Source organism: Phoxinus phoxinus, assembly GCF_949152265.1.
Source record: "Phoxinus phoxinus genome assembly, chromosome: 21".
Taxonomy (NCBI): Eukaryota; Metazoa; Chordata; class Actinopteri; order Cypriniformes; family Leuciscidae; genus Phoxinus; species Phoxinus phoxinus.
Genome location: NC_136896.1, coordinates 8720136 through 8732779, shown reverse-complemented (window position 1 = coordinate 8732779; position 12644 = coordinate 8720136). Strand labels below are relative to the sequence as shown.

The window sequence follows — 12644 nt, the reverse complement described above, 5'->3', positions numbered from 1 at the left end:
GCTGTGCCTTTGTGAAGGAAAGAAACTTTGTGTCTTGGTCTGCTGTTGCGTGTTTGATGGTGTGCGGCACAGACAAAAGCAATTTTGTGTCTGTGGTAATACTTAACAAGGAAACTATGTCAAAAATGTGTATGTGGTGCCCAGAAGGAGTGTTTTCGGGATTTTTTTTTTTTTTTTTTTTTGCATCCCTTGCAAAAAACCTGCAAATTACCCAGACAGAGCTATACAATGAAACACCAAGCTTTCTTGTGATGGCCAATTTGTAAACAGTGGCAACAGTGAACTAATCTGCGCATCTATATGGAATATTTACATAATGATTTAGAAATTACAGTGTGGCTTTTCTTAAAATACGACTGCATTATTCAGAGGTTTTCTTATAGGAACATAGCGAGGTTATTGTCTGGCTCTGTGTGTTTGGAATTACAATTACTGCTTCTGTCAATCATCAAACAATTACCAATAGAGTGAGGCTGCAGACATACAGGAGATGAGAATAAAAGCAGAAGAGCAGAACATTTATTCACTTATTATGTGCCACTGTTTCATTTATATTAAGACTAAATCATGTAATTAGATGTATCATCCTGAAAATAGGCAGTATTTAATGTGCAACAGGTAGTAGGAAGTCAAATTATATGCTTGACAAAATAATGCGTGGGAGAAATTACATGTTTTAAAACTACACCAACATAATTTTACTGGAAAAATCTTATTGTATTTATGGTTTCTGGTGGGTGACAACAGCATAATGTTTAGCATTCAAGTTCCAAACCCAGGGATAATAAAATGAAAAAATATGTAATGTAAAATGTAATGTAATGTAAAAGTGACTTAAAGGGTTACATTCTAACCATTTGTGTAATTTAAAAGCCCTTATTTCAATCTCTCAAGAGGTTAGGGAGACTCCTGCTGGACAGAATAAAAAATGGCGGAAAAGAGAGAGGGGAAAGCACAGAGGATATCTAGAAAATCAAAATCCGAATAACATCTGAATAAAATAAAATAAACATTTGAATGGGACACAGATATTTGTTCTTTCACAACAAAAAGAGGCTGGCTGTGTCTAAAAACCCAGCCAGCGTTCTACATAGGAAGCCTTTTGGGGCATTTTTGCGCGCTCATGATGCCAAGCAATGCTAGGCGACTCACTAGGTTTTCAGACACACACAGCCAATGTGTGTGTACAGTTCACCGTGAGTGGAACAGAAGTAACCTGGAAGAGAAAAGAGCAGCGCAACTGACAAGTGATGTTGAGTGTGTTTGGCGGAGGAAGACTAGAGCTGTCTGTGTGAAACGCCCCTGCAGGATGGACGCGGACGAGTATGGTAAGTTTTATGTCATTAAAGTTTTATATGACTGAATAACGTGTTGAGACTGACAGCGGCGTGTCAAAGTGCATTATGGTGAAAAAAATGGCAGATTCATAGAAGCTTTTGTTCAATTGGAATCCAAATGAGACCAAACTAGTCGATGCTAAATAATAAAACAAACATTTGCATGCTGGCAACGACTTATTAAAACACAATGTTTGTCGAAGTTTGTTAGTAGGGACACCATGATGTTGGCATGACAGACAAGTTGTTGACCCAAATATTTGGTTTGTGTGCACCTATTTCTGTTCATATGTATCTTTTTAAAGCTAAAGTTAGCCAAGGATTTGTGTGCGCTTTTAAAGAGTCATCATACATTCAGATATGTTGTTATGAGGTCGAGGATGACCCAAATTCATCTCATTCACTTAAATGTTGTTTACATTATCAAAAAGATGTGGTTTGAGTTGTTGTTGGGTTTTTTTCTGTTTAACGTAGGCTACCTTTTAAAACACAAAATTCAAAATTTTATTTTTTCTGACATGGGTGTATGTATCTATATTGTGTTCATACCCACAGTAACATATTTTTGCCTTTTTCATTGCTTTTTTTTTTTGTGTAGAATGTCAGAGTAGCAGAAATGATGTTACAGGATATCCTGAGTGAAAACAACAGACACACCACAAAGCTTTTGAAGAGTGGTTAAATGTCTGTTTTTGTACAAGAGTGAAACCTGTTTAAAAGTGACACCTGTTTAAAAGCAGTGAAAACAAAGAAGCTCTAGAAGTTTGCACCTAACAGTTTTCCTAAAGTTTCCTGAAGTCTTGTTGAAGACAATGGAATGGTTTCACGAGCAGCAGGAACTAAATGCACCGCACCACCTTAAATTCACACTCTTAGGGCTGTACTTTGTCTTTTCCATAACAACTTGAGTCATACCGGTAATAGAAATTACTGCTCATTTGTCCGTTAGACTTTTTGTTGTTCCTCTTTATGATTTGAGTGTTTTGTGATCTTGTTGATAGTCGCTGTGTGAATAATTATGAGTAATGAGTGTCACACAAATTTCACTTTTCAGATCGATCCGACAGACAATAAAATAGTGATACTGATATATCCACCAGTCTGATAAAATGTTAAATATTTTGTCATTTGAGATTATCAGCATGTGTCTGAAGTGGCTTATAAACAAAAAATAGTAGACTAATTCTGTTTTAATTTAATAGTTAATTTAATACCTAACCAACAGTGATGGGCTTTTCTACAACCTTGGCACAAAAGAAGCCATGATCATCACCCTTGACCTTTAGAAGTGACCTTAAAGAGGACTTCTTATGCTGTTTAGTGTGAAATTTTGCTGTTTGAGCATGAAAAAGGTCTGCAAAGTTACAAAGCATAAAGTCCGTTCCAAAGGGAGTTCTTCTCAATATCAGTGCGCAATGTTTCTGAATTCCCTGAAACGCCTTGATTGTAGTCTTTAATTTTCTTCCAGGAACTAACACGTCACAATATTCCTCAATTAAATCAATCCCGCCCAAGCCATACGCAAAAAAAGAGCGAGGCCTGAGGCGTTTCTTAATACCAAGTACACAAAGTTTGCAAGTCTGGTGATTCTGCAAATGGTACAGCCCTGTTCTTGATAGCGTCACTCAGCTCGCTCTGGCTATTCCGGTGATCTCTATGTATATTTTAGGCAACAATAAAACAAAATATGTTATAAAACACCACTCTGCCTTTTTTTATTGAAAAAAATCTTTAACATATTAATCACCACCCACTCAAAAGTGGTTCAGGAAACCACGCGTACATTGATTATCTTCACAGTATTTAAAACAAAACGAAATATAAAACACAACCCTACCTCTTTTCATTTACATTTTTAAAATATTAAACATTAATATGTGGTTCAGGTAATATGTGCATATGTACTCTGATTTATCGATTCATGAGACCAAAGATTGCCCCAAATTATATATCATGTTTAACACTACAGAGACATCAGAGCTAGCGGACTAGCCGAGGTAAGGCTGTTCTCGGTGGGGTTAATGAGCGCTGAGCACCCGCTGAGCGCCTGGATCTCACAACTCCGAAAGCGTCAGATCAAATAGGCGCTAACTTTATAAATAAACTACTTTCTTGCTTGAAAAACTCTTAAAACTACATTTTGTGACACAATAACAGTAGTATTTTTAAATGATGCTGTTTTTCTCATCCGCTATTGACGCGTGCTGGTTGGTGCAAGATGCATTCTGGGATACCTGGCTGTTCAGGTCCGCAGTCCCCGCACAAGTCACCTTTCAATGCATCCTCGATAAAAGGGGCGGATTGAGAACACATCCGTGGATTTGAGTTGTGCTTGGCTATGATGTGAAGATGTGATTTAAAGATGTGAACTTTAAATTGGAGCAGTACTTGGTGACGTTTCAGAAGAACAAGTTTCGATTATGGTAAGGGCCATGACATTTCCCCAAACATGCTCAAATAAGTTGACCAATCACAACACACTGGTCCAGCTGACCAATCAGAGCACATTGCACTTTTTAGAAGGAGGGGCCTTATAGAGACAGGAACTAAATAGAGCATTACTGAAGAGAGGTGCTGCAACAATGTGAAATATGTTTAAAAAAAAAGAATGTTATGTAGATAAATAATATTTTTTTACTTTCAAACCTGAAAACCTATTGTAGTAGACCCCAAAAATATCAAGACTTAGTAAAAGGGCATAACTGGTCCTCCTTAAAAGTTCTATATTTTTCCCCCTAAAAGTCTGAAACTAAACCTCTCTTAATCTTTCCCTCTTTATTTTATTTTCCTTTCTCTCACTGTCTTTAGCTTATCAGTCTTGATAAATTATTACTGATAACAGTATTGAATCATAGAACTCTTTTAGAATGAAAAATAATGTCTGGAGTATATTTCCGACTGACTGCATGTTCAGAGGCAGAGGGGTCGTAACGTGAGAGGATTAGGTTTCATCATGCACAGATTTATAGCAGTGTTATTTTCAGTTGTGCATCAGTTAATTAGCTGTTAAATGCCAGTTTTACACCTCCCTGCCAGTGAAGATACACCAAATGCCAGTTCAGCTTCTAAAATGATCATTTTATCGACTTGTGAATGTGGACAGGTATGTGGGACTGGGATATCTCTCTCATTACCACGGTTACAGCTGCAGACGTGGCAAAGTGTCACATCCAGGAAAGAGCAAAGCTCCACAGGAAACCTCTGAGTGTGTCCTCGCTTTACCTCTTTCAGCTGTCACTCAATGATGCTAACTCCTCCCTGGCAGTCTGGCGCTCCAGTTAGATACAGCAAGAGTTTGAACAGAGGTTTGTTTTTGATGTACTCTCTCTGCCAAACTTTCTGCTGTCTGTGCATTTTGGGGTTTACTTGTTAGCTGCAAATCAAGAAGACTGTTTACAGTGATGACCGCACATATACAATCCAATTTTAGCTTCATCTAAAGACAGTTAAAACTACTAGTGTCCTACTTTTCTGTCCACCACTTGAGCAGGCTTACATTAACAAACAGATTCTAAATTAGTTCTCAACTAAGATATCCATGTCAGTGGGAATAAATATTAAATCATTTAAATAAAAAATAAGGTATTATGGAAAGAATACAAAAAAACGATTGATGTAGTCTGATTTCTTAATGCAGATAAACTAATGGAGTTTAGGTTTAAAGTCACAAATTGTGCACTAACACAAAATGACAAGTAGATGGCATCTATTTCCACAAAATATCCAGCTCATAAATATAAGCTACACATAGACAAATAATCACAAAATTCAAGCATGTCATAATATGATATAATAACCATGTGGGCTTGCCACTTTTTAAAATAGCTATTAAAGGGGTGAAAGGTCATATAACAGAAAGAAAGTGATTTTTTTCCCCCCTCAAAAACTAAAGTGCATAAAAAGTGAAAGAATTTCTTTCTAGAATTTGATTTTCAACTCATTAAATATGTAATGGTGATGAATGAGGAATATTCTAACATACAAATTTAAAATGTTTTATTTAAAAGATGTGCATTTAAAATGTATTTGCATAATGCATAAATCATTCATCTTTCAAAAGTTCAGTATCCTGCTCTGCTGGATTGATGCATGTTAGGGTTAAAAGCGAGGAAAATAGAGAGATATAGTGCCTGTATGAGCTGAGTTTGTTCCTGGTTGGCATAGTGACCGCTCTGTGTAATGATGCTTGGGTTTTGTTGGTCACTGAGTGTGCATTTAAGTCCTAAGCACCTCTCATGCTTAAGCGTCGCTCTGCTAGCGAGACCGAGGCTGCAGTATCTTGTGCTTCTGGTACGTAGGCAGTTCCATTGAGTATCATCTGGGATTCTAGCCATTAAACTACAGGGCCTGCCGGTTTACCCACCTCCCATTCTGTAGGTTTGAGATTGAATCTCGCCAGTCACCAAAACAAGGTTCATCAAACCACATGGTTTTTGTGTCATCATGATACAGTATATAGAAAATCTGCATGCATTTTGTGGAATAAAAGATGGTGTGTATTTTTACACTATAGGTTTAGGAATGTCATTGTCATCTCTTCGTTTTGTGAATCCTCTGGGCTGTCCAATCCTATCACATTAAGACTGAAAGTTTGGATCAGGGACAAGGGAAAATGATCAGATCTAAACATAAAGGGCATTTGAAAAGTAAATATTTTTTTAATATGATGTTTATATACTAAATTGAAATCTGCCTTGATAAAAATCATCCCATGGGGCATAAAAAGTCATAGAGTTACCCTCAGTTGACGAAACGCCTTACAGTATGTGATTTAATTCATAGATAAATAGTACAGAGTTAAGTTAAACTGCAGTGTGTTTGTTACATTTTTGGAATCAAGCTCACCTTGCTTCCATCATTCACCCTTAACTTCTCCATGCACCCTTTGATTTAATCCCAAAAATATTGCTGTTTTTCTCCCTTCTAAAGTCTCTCATTAATCTTAAGCTCCAGAGAAGCAGAAATCCTCAAAAGACTGATCTGTTTTAAGATCAGCTGAGTTGAAACAGCAGCTTTCCTTCACGGGACGCCTTGGGCTGGAAATACGAGTGTTAGGGCAGTAGCAGCCAACAACAGCCTGCGACCTCCCATTTGTCCTGTTTTTGAAAGGGTTAGATACAATCTGCCATGATCAACTACTGGAATAGATCATCCCATAAAGCTAAAGATTTGAACGAATATTATTTGCAGAATTTTAATGTTGTTGTTACTTATGTACTATAATACTTTACTGGTGGAGGAGTCTTTCTCAATAGAGCCTCAGGTGTTTATTCAGTTCATATTTTGGACCTCAAGAAGTAGATTTCACCTTTGTTAGTTTACAGTACATTACAAGTTTAGTTCAACCAAAAAATGAAGATCTCAAGATGTCATCATTTACTCACCTTCATGTAATTTCAAACCTACTTCAGTCCTTCTACAGAACAGAATGAATTGTGAATAATGTACTGATCACATTTTCATGCTATTACTGTACAATACATGGAGACTGGAGGTTTCTGAACCAAAAACCGAATCAGTCGCAGTCATCAAGATGTCAACGTTTTCATTGAATCAGGGCATACAACTTTTTGTGGTTCTTGGAAGAAAGAAATTAATGCATGTTTCAACATGAGGGTGAGTAAATGATGACAGAATGCTAATTATTTGGGAAATCCTTGTTTAAGAGTTGTCACATAAAGGTAGTGCATGTTTATTTGCTAATTTATTCAACTTCCTATATGGAAGACGAACCCGCAGATATCACAGATGTTAAATGAAAGCTTTTACTGCTGGCATATGATGCTAGTTGGCTTGGAAATGGTATCTCATCATTACTGTCAAATTGCTCTTCTGCACTTATCTTCCTTTGAACCATATTTTTATTGTGTGTCTTTTCATCGTATTGTTTTGCTTGATAAATATTATCAGTAATTTCACCTAATGTACAATGTATCCACCGGGGAACAGAAATGACCATAATGCGGGGATACTCAAAGTCTGGCTCATCACAACAGTCTGGATTTGTGGGACAGTTCATTTGTGCTTCTGTTTCTGCACTGTAAATGAGCATCACAACACCAGAAACCAGAAAGCCGTCCATTATAATGAATGAATCTGTCTAAACTGCACATGAGCGTGTCCATTATAGTGCAGTGTAGACTGCCTCAATGATTATAATTGTGTTGTTTTGTCACATTGCTTGTTTGCAGTGTAGATGGGGTGTAAAACGTCTCATGAAATGTTATCACAAAATGTTTTGCAATTTGTTCAAAATCCATTTCTTTAAATATGCAAACCATCAGAATATGCAAATATTTCCATCAGTGATTGGTACCAAGTGTCAAGTTGTTTGCTTTAAACCATTACAAACCATTCAAAAGGTTTTATATGTTTTTTTAAAAAAATGAATACATATAATTATTATAATTTATATTATATATACAAATGTGCTCCAAATACGCCCATCTGTTCCGTTAATAACTGTAACTGAGGCTACAGATGCACAAGATTTGAAAATGAAGATGAGGCTAAATTATGACAAAAGCAGCATATTATTTTGTGTGTGTGTGCGTGCGTGTGTGCGTGGGTGCTTAACAAATTTATTAGACCACTTGTCATAATAAAGAGAAAACACAAATATTCTAGGAATCTGTCAAAAAACATTTGTTTGACTAAAAGTTTATTGTCAGTTATTAGGCAAATAACAAACTGAAACAACTAAATATTTTCACACATAATAACCAAAATACTTAATATTTTGTATGGCATCCTTTGGACTTGATAACAGCTTACATTCTTGCTGGCATTGACTGGTATTGACTTCCAAATAGTTTCTTGTTGTTCCCAAGACTTGCTTTTGATTAAACTTTTGTGCAATATATTGTTGAATCTACTAAATCACAAATTTGTTCTATAGGATTCAAGTCTGGACTTTGTCTTGGCCAACTACTAAAGAGCTTACACATACTGGTGGATTAACCATTCCATTCCAGAAACAAAAAAATTCCAGATTTTGGTCTAGGGCAGCTGTGGCACAAACCTTAAATTGGGCGGTGGTCTAATAAATGTGTTCACATGGGGCACATGGAATGGAACACATGGCCAAAAAAGTGTTCAGAAAGTGTTCTTGGAATACATTTTTGATGGGAAACCCAAGCTTCTGACCATTGTGGTTCTCTTCAGAATCCAACCTTTAATTTTCACAGTTCATTGCGCCTTTGAAACCGTACCGAGAGGCCGAATGACCGACGCCAACACTTGCCTGACTCTGCTGACACTGGGCAGGCCTTTATTGGTCCTCTAGCACTTCAGCTGTCCAGACACTTAGAATGTGTGCCAAAATCCTATCCCACACCTTCATCCCAGACTTTCTGACATCACAGCATTTTTGAGAAATACATATGTGGCAAAGGTAAAAACATAGTTGTCAGTTGATAGTGTGTCGGTAATGCTTAAACTGGATTTGTGACTGTATCCTGATTGATTTCGCTCTGTGTAATTTTCATGCTGGTATGCTCATAACTGACCTTGATTTTCTTCAGGGTCAGTTTTGAGGGTGTTAGTGCAAAGGATCTTTTGTTGTTAGTTAGGTTTTAGCACGGCTGCAGATTTTGACAGTATAATATGTCTTGTTAGAAGGCTTTGGCACAGACATGTCATGAAATGTCTTCGATCTTGATGTTTAAGTAAAAGCACTGCTGACTAACCTTTCAAATGCAACTCGCATGTCATTTTCCTCTGTTCTTTTCTTTCCCCTTGCTGTGGGGTGCCCGCCTAGTCTCAAGTGTTCAATTAGAAAAGACTGAAAAAAGAGAAAGAAAGAAATATTGTATTTCTCTATAGTCCTGAGTCACTGCAAATGTATAAGGCTGTGAACAGTCTTGTTTGTTGGTGAGATTGTGATGATAAAATGATCCTGATTTGCTCAGCTGTGCTTCTCTTTTTAAAGAACTTCAGGATTCATTAAACTGATCAAAAGTGAGACAAAAGATTGCACGACTATATTATTTTTTAGATGAAAAGAGACTATAGAGAGGGACACCAAAACCTGCACACTTCCTTATGAGTGGTGTAGCCTATTGGTTAACAATTTGGTCTGATGATCAAAAAGTTGTAGGTTTATGAATGATCTCCATTGTCCTTGAGAAAGACACGTAATCCCAAATTGTTCTAAAGGCGCTGTATCTGTAATAAGTGTGCTATGAATCACTGTGGATAATAGCTTCAGCTAAATGTCAAATTAATCATTTAATGGCTAATGTTTTGCATGTTAATAATTTGCACATTAAATATTCTGAGCATTATAAAAGTATTTAATCTCACTCAATTGGTGGAAAGTGTCAGTGCCAAATCTCCAATATCTATCTAACCACAATCTAACGAAAGAAACAAATCAGAAAGAGTTACAAATAGTGTAGTAAGTATAAGTACATTTCCAAAAAAAAAAAAAGGTCTGATTGTAATGGTGATAAATACATGGGTGGAATGGTATGAGAGGAAGGGTGTCAGAAGATAAAATTAGGAGAGTGAGCTGGAAAGTACTGGGTGGACTTTCCAACAGGATCTCCCAATTGTCTCCCCTCTGAGATCACTTGGATGTTCCCAGATGGATTTACAGGTGCAAAACATTGTTTTTTATTATGGTTTAATACATATGCTTTGAAGAGCAGAAAGTGTGTTGTATATGAGAGGAATAGTTCACACACACACATTTTTTTTTTTAGTTTGTGCTCAAAAGGGAAAGAAAAGAAGAATGAAAATTTTTAGGGTGAAATGTCATGCATACAATCAGGCTACTCTTCTTTCTAAAAACATGTATTTTTGGAAAGCAGAGATTGTTATTTGAGGGTAATGTTCTGTTCCTGTTTTATGGCACATGACCAGTAACAAGTCAGCGATATTCAGCTGTCTTATGATTTAACATTATTGCAAAAAAAAACGTTTCTTTTAAGTCATGCATGCTTTTTAGATTCTTGGAAGAGAATATTCTCTGTATAATCTTAAAGAGTTCTGTCAGGCACTTCATATTCTATGAGTTCTCATCATGGGGTCATTTTATGGATTTAGTTTTTAAAAAATTAAATGAATTAAACTGCATGAGAACTTACTTTATCAGTAGAAAGAAATGAAATAACTATTAAACATGAAAGTAATATACCGTTATTTAAGACATTTCTCCTGTATAGAACCTTTTTGGCATAAAGGTCTAGAACCTTCTATATAGAACCCCATTGAACCTTTCTTTCTAAGAGTGTATAAAATCGTAAAGGATTGCATTTAAATGCTCTTGCCGCTTTACGGACAAGCAATTACCGTTGAAACAACCATACAAACACATACACAAAACAAAATGTAAACTGATGCAAAAGCACCAATATGGGTGCATGTGGGTTTCAGAGGGTCTCAACCTAACATAATGTACACGTGTCTGCAGGCGTACATGCATAGATGGGGTGGGTGATCTTGTGATTCTCCATGAGTAAACATATACATGCCCTTCAAAACCACGCATGGCTCAGATGCCCGAAATGGTTGAGCTCTGACTAAACTGCCCTCTGAGCTTGTGGGAGTGAGTAGGGAGGTGTTGATGAATCTGTGCTTATGTCTATGTAAATCCTTCTACTAAAGCTGTTTGCACCACAGCAGAGACTTTCAAATAGAAAGGGTCGTAGACACAGAGAAACACAGGGGGGAGCTTAGAAAGCCCTGCATGGTAAACACAAAGTGGCGGTGAGTATGAAGAGAGAGAGAGAGAGAGAAGGAGGAGAGACTGTACAAGGAGAGAAGTCAGTGAGTGAGATTGCAAGACCAGCACACATCAGAGCAGAGAGCAGTGCTGTGGATCTTTACTTCAGACAGGAAAACCCAAAGGAAAATTAATGATAAAGAAGAGCGTTATATAAGTATCAACAGTTCTGCTTTCGGACAAAAGGGGAAGAAGCTTGTGTTTTCTCTCTCGTCGCTCAATCGCACACTCATCAGAGTGAAACAGGGACAGTTGAGCTATGGGGACGGTAAGCGAACTCTGCGTGTCCAGCTTCCAGGCGTTCCTGTGTCCTACGGTTAGCCCGGCTCCTCCAGCAGGTGGGTCTGTCATCATGTGCATGTACTTGGGGATTACATCCATTAAAAATCTGGGATTTGTCCAAAACTGTTGAAAGGGATCATGAAATTGATTTTCAGATCTTTAAATTGTGTTTCTGGGGGTTAGCTTATGAAGTTAACAAAGTTTTTTTTTTTGTAACCAAAAAGGTTCAAATATTTGTACAAATTATTTTCCACCCTCATTTTCACTGTCAAACACACAGAAACACAAGTAAACACCCAATACGGTGTTCACCACAGTATGTTTGACATGTTTTGATGCTTGAGATGGCCAGCACTGTAGTAAGTAATAGAAAATACTTGCTTTCTTCACACTTTATTAATATTAAACTCAAGAAAACATTGTTAATCCATGTTTACTGATTTATTAGCAGCATTCTAACAGATAGACTTGGTCTTTTGATAGCGTTATATACTGGCTTTATGACGTGTATTACAAACACTCTTAAAGATTGTTAATAAGTACTTACCTGTGTTGCCTCAGAGGACAAACATGGCCCTGCCATAGATTTCAACAAAGGATATTTAGAAAAACAGGCAGCATGTTGAGCATAATTGTGACCCTGGAGCACAAAACCAGTCATAAGTCGCACGGGTATATTTGTGGCAATAGCCAAGAATACACTGTGGGTCAAAATGATTGATTTTTCTTTTATGCCAAAAATCATTAGGATATTAAGTAAAGATCATGTTCGATATTTTGTAAATTTCCTACTGTAAATATATATAAAAAATATTTTTGTGAGTGGATGCAGCAAAAGCGCGAACATAAAGCGATTTTCTCAATGTTTCGATCTTTTGGCACCCTTTCAAATAATTGTATCTCGGCCAAATACTGTCCTATCCTAAACCATACATCAATTGAAAGCTTATTTATTCAGCTTTCAGGTAATGTATAAATCCCAATTAAAAAAAAATGTACCCTTCAATTGCTCTGGAACATCAATATAAACTTCAGTTATGTATTCGTAATAGTTTCGGAACAGTATGCCCAGTTTTGGAGGTGTAGTTTGTCTACATCCAGGGACAGAATACCGTCTGGCTGTCTTTCTGGACATTCTCCCACAGCAGAACCACTCTTCTGACTGATAGACATGAGTTATTAAGAGCATACCTTCTTGATAGTAACCTCTTATGTGTATATAAATGTCAAGGACATTTGGATTTTTCATGACCGCTTTGTGATGCATTCAGCTGGAATCTGATATCTGAGTAAAGTCA

At 36.9% G+C, this 12644-nt stretch overlaps 1 protein-coding gene across 2 annotated transcripts in view; it reads left to right on the top strand.

The window, feature by feature from the left end:
* The first annotated feature begins 1172 nt into the window (after nt 1–1172).
* Nucleotides 1173–12644, top strand: part of cyth1b (cytohesin 1b) — a 66760-nt gene continuing 55288 nt past the window's right edge. Inside the window, exon 1 of one of the 2 annotated variants that reach the window (XM_079594575.1) lies at nt 1173–1328. In XM_079594575.1, the coding sequence (XP_079450701.1) occupies nt 1310–1328 (19 nt within the window). In that variant the 5' untranslated portion in view covers nt 1173–1309. Of the gene's footprint in view, nt 1329–11107; nt 11403–12644 lie in introns of those variants that run through there. The other variant, XM_079594576.1, reaches the window with a different exon arrangement.